Source organism: Jaculus jaculus, chromosome 6 (genome assembly GCF_020740685.1).
Source record: "Jaculus jaculus isolate mJacJac1 chromosome 6, mJacJac1.mat.Y.cur, whole genome shotgun sequence".
NCBI lineage: Eukaryota > Metazoa > Chordata > Mammalia > Rodentia > Dipodidae > Jaculus > Jaculus jaculus.
This window is the reverse complement of record NC_059107.1, coordinates 33,958,563-33,968,278: the sequence shown is the minus strand read 5'-3', so window position 1 is coordinate 33,968,278 and position 9,716 is coordinate 33,958,563. Positions and strand designations below refer to the sequence as shown.

Here is a 9,716-nt window from a genome sequence, read left to right as displayed (position 1 = left end):
CTTCAGCTGACATTTAATACACCAAAGTCATAGGACCACAAAAGAGTTAAGGTAGTCTCAGAGTCTGTGGGAAAAAAAAAAAAAAGTCATGCACATTAGATAGCCCATTTCTGATGAAAATCAGATTAGAAGTTGAGTTAGTCCTATTAGTCAAGCACTGATCACTGATGGTGTTCGGATGACTGGCAGAGTTGGGTCTTGACTGGGTCTCCTAACCCTCGCCTGAGCTCACGCTGCAAGCAGGCTGCACACCCCTTCCAGACAGGAGTGAGTCATGCTCTGGCCGGGAGGCGCTCAGCCCGCGGGGAGCCAGGCACGTATATGGTGAACTCAGCGCCTAATGTATCTGTGGCTCTATACGAACGCATCTCCAGAGGGAAGTGCCAACCACACACCACACGGGTGGGTGGGTGTGGGTGGGGAGCAGGGGCTGCAGGGAAAGCTGGAAGAGGAGCCGGAGGGTTGAAGATTCTTCCCAGAAGTGATTCACCATCTGCTTGAGAGAGAAGCCAGGTCAGCAAGGTAGACTGCTGCTCATCCAGCTAGAAACCGGAGATGGGTTAGCACCGGTGACAGCTGCTGGACTGGCTCTCTGGTTCTTGTTAGCACTTGACAATTCCAGAGAAAGCTTGAAAATGTCACCCTTTTTTTTTTTTTCTTCTTCTTCTTAAATGCAACTCATTCTGACTGGCCACAAAAAATGCCATCCTGAGGTTTTTCTTTTCATTTTAAGATCGTCTTTTATGCCTCCCTCTATGGTACAGAAATCTACTAAACACCCTAAGGCTTAAGTTAGTCCTCTCAAAAATCAGATCTACATTTTTTCTGTGATCACTTTTCTTTTTAAAAAAATTTTTTTAATTTATTTTTATTTGAGACAGAGAGAGGAAGAAAGAGAGAGAATGGACACGCCAGGGCCTCTAGCCACTGCAAATGAACTCTAGAAACATGTGCCACTTTGTGCATCTGGCTTTACATGGGACGTGGAGAATCAAAACTGGGTCCTTAGGCTTCACAGGCATGCGCCTTAATCATTAGGCCATCTCTCTGGCCCTGTGACTGTTCACTCTCCAAAGCCAGTAAGCACCTGTGCGGCTCCCTTCACCCCTCCAGCGCTCATAGATCCTGTTCACATCTTCAGGACATCACCATCACCCAGTCACGTGCTGGTGCTGCACCAAACACGGTTCCGTCTTCTCCGAACTTTCTAGTTGCTCACAGTTTAAAGCGCGCCAGGAAGGACAAGAAGCGTGTTATCTGTGTGATGTGCAAATATCAGACTATCTGTGTGACCGCATCCAATGAACACAGATTCTATTGAACCCCTGGGACCCATGCGACAGACTGTGCCAAGTTTGGGAGAAACACCAAACTCAAGTCAGGGCTCACAAAGGCTTGGAATGGTGATTAAAGTGCAATATGATATGCAACTTCAAACAAGTGTTTATTTAGCTACACAGCCCACACAAGCCCCCCCCCCCAATACACACACCAAAAAAACAATAATAGTGTTGAGATAGTCATGGGCCGCTTTTTAACTTTAGTTTCTGCCCCGACTCTGATCGCTCCTACCCAGTGAATTCATAACTGGAGCAGCAGAAGGGAAGAGCGCAGGGTCATGAGACCCAGGCTTTCATGCTCCTCTTTCTTCACAACTGCTTCCAGATGTGGGGATTGGCCCAGTGTCAGCTCCGGGACAATAACTAATGGAAGTCCTTTCCCTCAGCTAACAGCGAGCGGCTACTGGTCCCAGCAGCATTGGACCTGTGTGTTTTCATCTCAGGGGTTGGACTTGGCTGTAAGCATTTTGGCCCTTGTGGAGGCCACAGCATATATGACAGCAGAATGGGACAATCACAGTGTCAAATGGCACACCTTACCCCTTGCCCCCCCCCCAAAAAAAAAAGGTTGCAGAGAAACTACATGCTTCTACTGATAAATTTGAACACTGGTCATGACAGGGCCTGGATTTGGGGTTGAAAGCAACTTGTCACAGTAGAACTGGAGCACAGGAAGTAAGTCATTTGCTCAGCGCCCTGTCCTTACTGCTGATGAAATGCTTGCTGCTTCTACAGTTCTAGAGGGGGAGGTGAGAGACAGTGATACCCGATGTCAGGGCAATAACCAACCAAGGCTGGACATAAAACACACAGCTCTCACCTCACAGGGGATAAGAGAGAGTTTATTCTGGAGCCAAATATAAGTGACCATGGCCTGGGCACACAGGTTTATTTTCAGCCCAATTCCAACTTCCAGTATGTTAATAACTCCAGGAAGGCCTTATAGTTACAGAGCAAAGAAAGCCATAAGCCCCAAAGCACTTCTCTAGGTGGGTTATAGCAAAGGGGGGTGATCTCTGCTATAGGCTTCAGATGCTCTCTGATGACAATCTTAACCTTTGGATTGATGTAAGTTGGTAGTCTAGTAGAATATTCCAGAAAGATCAGACCCAATCGTCTGAGAGTCACAAGGACATTAGTCAGACACAGAGGTGGATGTTAATAAACGGCTGCCAAGGGGCTAAAGGCAGCCCAAGGTATAATTTGGCTTTGGACTTGCAACATTCCAATCTCTCTCCATTGAAATTCTAATCAACTGCAGTCTTGTAGGATAGAAGCAGCTTTTCAGTTCACACAATGGACAAAATTGGAGCGAGGAGGGAGACATGTGGTTTTCCGGGGAGGCCATCCTGGCAAACTGACACATGAAGAGGCACTACAAGGACAGCCAGGCCTGATCTCAACGAAGAAGTTCTTCTAAAAAACAATAGATTTGGTTTAAGTGACGCCATCTCTCCATGAGGGCACTTCAGCCCCGAGCACCGTGGTCGACGCACCAGCCACGTTGCAGTGACATGCGGCTCAAAGCCGTGAGGCCAGGCCACTTGAGCCCAGCTTCTCACATTCTGCCCTAGACCTCTCCTGGCTTTGCAAAAGCCTCCTTGTGCTGAATTTCACTTACTGATCAACTTGTTTGGCATAACCTCAGGCAAAATCAGTCTGAAGCTTTGAAATTGGAAATACACAAATTGGTTTGACATAGTGCGTCCTTCACCAGCAGGCAGTGAGGGAGAAAGTCTGACACTGACCTCTTAGCACCAACCACAACATTCAAATGGTGAGGAGGCATAAGAATGAGTCCCATTGCTGCCTGGAACACAATACTGATTTGTGGATTTCTAGGAATATTCCACACATGGAATATTCTGGAAGACAATAGAAGAGGGGCTTTTTTTTTTTTTTTTTTTTTGAAGTAGGGTCTCACTCTAGCTTAGGCTGACCTGGAACTCACTATGTAGTCTCAGGGTGGCCTCAAACTCACCACGATCCTCCTACCTCTGCCTCCCAAGTGCTGGGATTAAAGGCATGCACCACCACGTCCGGCTAATAGAAGAGTTTTGTGCTGTGCCTTGAAAAGAATATCCAATCCTTGATAAGGGAATTTGGGGTGTCTTTGGGAGCGATGGAGCCCTTCTTGGCTCCTGGTTGGGCCAGGAGTTAGGATGACAGTCACACAAAACTGCCACTGAGTCAATGACTCTTGGTTTTTTATAAATTCAAAGAATGAAACCCATAGAACATATAGGGTGAAGTTTAGGAAGGTTATGTTATAGAGATTATAAGGCAAGAGGATAGAAAACAGAGCTCCTGCCCAAGAGGAGACAGGTATGGGACCAGAGACTCACAGTGGGGTCTTTTAGAGCTTAAGGGAAGGAAATAATACGGAGCTCCTTCAAATAGGAGGCAAGAGAGGGGTACCAAGAAATGGGAAAGCCAACCTAGAGACCCAGATCAGGGTTATTTTATACAGACTGGCTGGGAGCTAAACTATCCAGCTCCAATGCCAAGTGTTTAAGTTTAATAGCTCAGGAAAGATAATTATTCCTCTCATCTCTTCTAGGAAAGTGGAACTCTTTTAGGGAAAAGGAGATTTTGGGAGGGACTCAAGGAAAAAGGAATCTAGGTGGGGAACTTCTTTAAGCAGAGATTAGGAAAGACCAGAAGCCTTTAGACCCTTATGACCTCTGGAAAAATGTAATGATGCAGATTCCCCCAATAGGCTCAAAAATATCTCTCGCTTTTACCTTTGGTGGTCATGTCACCCTTCAACTGCCTCATTGTTGCCTTGTTTCCCAGCGTCCTTCACAGGAGTTAATTTTGATACTTGAACAGAACGCCTTGAAGGGTGTGAGTTAAGAGGAGAACAATGTACCTGGCAAAGACCACTTTGGGATAAGAAAAGCTGAATCTGGGGCTGGAGAGATGGCTCAGCGTTTAAAAGTGCTTTGATTGCAAAGCCTGATGGCCCAGGTTCAATCCCCCAGGTATCCACACAAAGTCAGATGCACAAAGTGGCCCAAGTGTCTGGAGTTCATCTGCAGAAGGACTAGTTGAACCTGTACTCATTCTTTGACTCTTCCTCTTTGCCTCTGCCTCTTTCTCCCTGTCTCTTCTTCTCAAATAAATAAATAAAAATAGCTAAAAAAAAGAAAGAAAAGCTGACTCTGTCTGCAACTGACTGGGTCTGCCCTGCCGCCATTGAGTCTCTGTCTGAATAGTCAGTCTGCTCTCATCGCCGCTGCTGACACCTGCTCTTCTCTGGTTCTAGAACGGGGCAGGAGATGTAGGCCGTGACAAGGAGATGCTGAGCCAAGCCATCGCCATTCACCCATCCACAGAGGTGCAGAGCTCCAGCCCCAGGGTCACTGAGTAGACACCCCTCTTGTAGGTAAGAGACCAGTGAGAGAGTGGCGGTGTCCCGAGGGAGGGAAGGGGGCTCTGAAGCAAGAACAAACAGGAAGGTGGAAGGGGACTCCAAGTCAAACCAGGAGCAAAGAGGTCAGGAACAGAGCAAGATGGAAGGGGCCGGGCATGGTGGTGCACCCCTTTAATCCCAGCACTTGGGGGGCAGAGGTAGGAGGATCACCATGAGTTTGAAGCCACCCTGAGACTACATAGTGAATTCCAGGTCAGCCTGGGCTAGAGTGAGACCCTACCTTGAAAAACCAAAGGGAAAAAAAAAAAAAAGGAAGGGGATCGTGAGCTTATAGAAGGAGGGAGAGACTTTTCTGTCCTGGGGAAGGAAAGTGGGAAGATTTGTATTGCCCTGCATAGGGTGTGGGAGAGGAGTATTGACTGGGGCCTGCAGCAGCCAGGCTGGATGGATCCATTGTTGAGCCTCCTCTCCTCAAATAAGGCTGTGAGTCAACAGAAAGTGAAGTGTGGGGAGGAATTGCAAAAAAGGCTTAGTCAATAGCTACAATAGTAGATAGGAATTCTAAGACCTCAGACTTAGTCTTGACCATAACAAGAGGAACCCTAAGAATTCCAGGCCTAGTTGGAGCACGGCCAGTGGGGAGAGAGGGAGATGGGTAGAGAGCTCTGAGACGCTTAGATTTAGCTGTGGATCTGGCATAGTCAAGCAAGTACAGTGCTAGACACAAACAATCCAGGCGTGCCACTGTGTAGCAGGACCAAGAAAAGGGAAGACATCAAGTTCAAGACTGGGAAACACACAGCTCCATGGCCAAGGTTACAAACATCTTGGCAGTTCCCGGAATCCAGCATGCTTTACTTTAGCCCTGTATGAGGGGAGAAACGTATTGGAGTTTGACTTGCACCTGCCCACTAGATTTTAGCTCAGACAACTCTCATCAGTTTTCCTCCATGGCTTTTGCCTGGTAGGTGCCTGTCTCTGAGCCCTGCGGTCTAATTCTTACAGTGCCAGGAAGTGTGGCACACCCGTCCTCCCTAATAGATCATGAGTTTGATGAGGACAAGAGAAATGCCAGCCTCATTTAATACCCTATCCTGAGCATTCATTCATCAGTTCACTATTTCTTTTTCTTTTTCTTTTTTTTTTTTTTCCTGGAGTCTGAAAGCTGCAATGGGAAGGGCCAGGCTCCTGAGGCAGAGTAAGTGGGAAGGCTTGGGTGTGTTCATCTTCCAAGGTCTGGATTTCTGGACTCTGATGCTCCATTTTTACAAAGCACTGGGTAGCTAGAAGGTTTAGATCTTCAGGATCATCATAGCAGTCTTTGGAGCTCTTGGTCCTGCCCACATATGCTTTTCTCTCCCATCCCGTGGGGGTCAGGGCTCCCTCTCTCTGTGGCATGGAGGGCTCCCTTGGAGATCCTGCGTACAGCACCACCTGCTCCACTTGTGCCACAGGTGATCTGCCTTGGGCCTCCTCCAAAGTGCTTTCCTGTTTCAGAACAGCTGTCACCCAATGTGTCCCAGCATCCGCTGCTTCAGGAAGCTGGCTCTGTCCTACACCTGCCACTGCTGAGGCTAGCCCTTCCTCCAGAGGCACTGTAGGCAGCTTTGCTTCCACATCTGCTTGATTTGTCTCTTTCACAGGTATCTGGAGAACAGATGGCCCTGGTAGGACATCCTCCTTCATGTCTACATTGTCCAGAAAGGTGGAGGCCTGACTTCCCACAAGTTGGATCCCAGGAGAGCTCACATCTGCTTCCTCACCTGAATCATTGTGCCCAAGAGGAGGCTGGCTCTTTTCTGAATGTGTTACAAGAACCCCATCTTTGTCTGTGGGGATGGCTTCTCTCTTTCCTCCTGGGAGCTTCTCCTTCTCGGTATCTGTGTCACTGTTTCTCCCGCAGGAAGTTTGAGGTTGGGCCCTATCTTCTTCCATGACTTTGTCTCTGCTCCACAAAATGGCTCCATTCTCTTTCAGATGGGCCAGAGCAAGTGCTGCTGAGACCTCTTCTTCATCATCCATATCACTGCTGATCACCACAGAGGTCTGGCCTCTCTCCAGAGGAATAGCCAATGGGGCCTTGACCTCCTCCACACTAGTGTCTCTACCAGATGGCCTCTCTGGCAGACGTGCGAGGCCAGGTGCTCTGGGACCCTTCTTCCCAACACTGCGGAGGATCTGCCTCTTCGTCACAGGAACTACAGCTAGGGTCACAGGGATCCCCTCTTCTTCCACATCTGTGTCACTGTCCACAGAGCCTGAAGGCTGAGCCCTTTCCAAGTGGGCCCCAGCTGGCTTTCCAGGAGGCTGGTGTTCTTCATCCATAGCTGCGTCACTGTCCTTTCTAGGAAGGTGGCTCCTCTCCCCAACCACCCCAAGTGGAACTACATCATTGCCTGCATCTGTCTTGACTTCTCTGTCCTTGTGCCTCTGCACTGTAGCCTGAGCCTTCGCTCGCTGAGTATCAGTTGTCCTTTCATCAGGCTGCTCAGCCTCTACAATGGCGCCTTCCCTGGCAGCTGAAGAGGCCTCCTCTGCTTTTGGCAGCTGACCTTCCTCCTCGTCTGTGTCACTGACCAAGTCAAAGGCAACAAAAGATGGCCCTGGGACACCTGGGGCTGCAGAAAGCCCCTCTTCATCACTTTCTGGAACTACTGTTGTTAAAGGGGAAGATGTGATCCTTGGTTCATTTACCACACACCTTTCAGAAAGAAAATCCACTTCCTCCTCTGAGTCCTCGGCCAACAAAATTCTGGAAGGTTGGGTTCCTCCCTGTATCCTGGGGGTCTCCTCTATAGCTAGAGGGCCACGGGAGACCAAAGGCAGAGGTATATCCAGGCGATAGTACTGGCAGGGAAAGTCAGCAAGCAGAATCAAGTCCTTGTTCCTCAAACGATAGTTAATCGCAGAAGTTAGGATTTTAGGAGGCTTCATAATCTGAGTACCATTGAGGCTCCCACAATCCTGGAGGAGAGCTGCTTTGTTCCAGGATGGGATTTCAATCACAGCATGCATCTTGGAAGTGGATGGAAAGGGCAGGACCACAGAGCAGTCAGGGCTTTGTCCTATCACATTCTTGCCAATGTATAGTGGGTAATCTTTTTGTGGTTCATGAGTACCACCAAAGACATGCAGTTGCCCTACAGGCACCAAGATATACCCCAAGGAGTTGCTGGATCTTTCTGTCTCCTCCTTTTCAGCATCCCAGTCAACAACTTGGGTGTCTTCCATGATCTGGTTCGGGTCGATGGGTTGTTCGGGATACATCCTCAATCAAACCAAAAAATACCAGACCTGCTCTCCTGAGAAAGCTACTGATTTTGACAGAAACTCAAAGTTACACGGGTAAAGTTAACCTAGAAAGACACAGAGGGAGAAAACGGTTGGGCAGGAAAGAAGGTGCCCCCATGAAGTAAATGCCAAGTGGACCCCGACGTGACAATGTGCCAACTCGGCAGAGCCAGGACCCTCCACCCAGCGTCTGCACAAGGCCTTCAACCTACAGTGGGGGCCAGACGAGGATCAGCATAACAATCTGTCACTATTTCTTTATGAAGGACCTAGCAGAAGCCATTAAATAAATGATGGAAGAGAAAGGTCATTGTGACCATGTAATAGCCAGGGGAAGCTTCCTAAAGAAGGCTTCACCTTGAGATTTTTTTTTTTTTTTTTTTGAGATAGGGTCCCATTCTGGCTCAGGCTGACCTGGAATTAGCTACGTAGTCTCAGGGTGGCCTTGAACTCACAGCAATCCTCCTACCTCTGCCTCTGAGTGCTGGGGTTAAAGGTGTGTGCCACCACACCCTGCAAACTTGAGATGTTTTTTTGGAGGAAGTTTGAAAAGGGAAGACAAGGGGAGGCATAGAGCCTGGCTACGTCATGCTCCCCAGCCCCAAAATTTCCATGGGACCAAATCTGGGAACCATTAATAAGGAGGAGTGGGGGCCCCTTTCATGGAGCTCTGGTACATGCCGGGATGGCTTCCAAGATGCCAGCCATACTAATTATTCTTACTATTGACCCAGAGTGGGCTGCAGGCCAGGCCACATCTTGGCTGTCTCATCTGATCTTTTCAACAGCCTTGCTGAGAAGAGATGTCTGTCCTCATCCTTACAGATGAGGGGCTGAGCTTTAGAAAGGGCCAATACTGTATAGGGACTGAGCCAAGAGTCTTAGCCAAGGCTATTTGGCACAGAATCTGTCATCTGCAAACACACTGCTCACAAACCTCATCAAAGACTTGACCTTCTTGCATATTTTTAAAGTTTATATATAAATAATTGCAAAATGTGCTTGAGCATTATTTTTTGAATATGCACATAAATTACTGTTTTCAACATATTGGAAATGTAAATTTAGTTTATGCAACTGATAGAAAAAAACCCGTCACAGGCTGGAGAAATGGCTTAGCGATGAAGGCACTTGCCTGTGAAGCCTGAGGACCCAGGTTCAGTTCCTCATTACTCACATAAGCCAGATGCACAAGATGGTGCATACATCTGGAGTTCCTCACAGCAACTCGAGGCCCTGGCAAACCCATTCTCTCTCTCTCTCTCTCTCTCTCTCTCTCTCTCTTTCTCTCTCTTACACACACAAAGAAACAAATAAAATATTTTAAAAACAGAAAATCCCTATCACATTTCAATTCTATTACTAATCTTAGTCAAGTTACTTAATCTCTTACACACTGGGAATGATAACAGCACCTACCTAGAGGGCAGTTGGGAGGGTAGATCAGCTACTTTCTATACAGGATTCAGCACAAGTACTGGTTTGCATTGCTGGGGGAGTAGAGGCATTAATATTATTAGGTGATCTCATTAAAACATCAATACTTATGGTCACACTGGCCAAAGCAGACTAATTTTTGGTAGGGTAACATTTCTTCTTCTGGTTCTTCTCTTCCTCCTTCTTCTTTTCTTTTGCTTGCATGTATGTGTCTATGTAGTGTGTATGTGTGTGTATGTGTGTGTGTGTGTGTGTTATATGCATGTGTAAGT

At 47.6% G+C, this 9,716-nt stretch overlaps 1 protein-coding gene across 1 annotated transcript; it reads right to left on the bottom strand.

The window, feature by feature from the left end:
• Positions 1-5,805: 5,805 nt before the first annotated feature.
• Positions 5,806-7,947, bottom strand: LOC101614703 (mediator of DNA damage checkpoint protein 1-like). Its single transcript, XM_045152180.1, has one exon. The coding sequence runs from the start codon at positions 7,945-7,947 to the stop codon at positions 5,806-5,808; it is 2,142 nt and encodes a 713-aa protein (XP_045008115.1).
• Positions 7,948-9,716: the final 1,769 nt, after the last annotated feature.

Excerpts from the sequence above, each read along its gene's own strand:
- LOC101614703 (XM_045152180.1), bottom strand. The coding sequence starts at position 7,947 with ATGGAAGACACCCAAGTTGTTGACTGGGATGCTGAAAAGGAGGAGACA.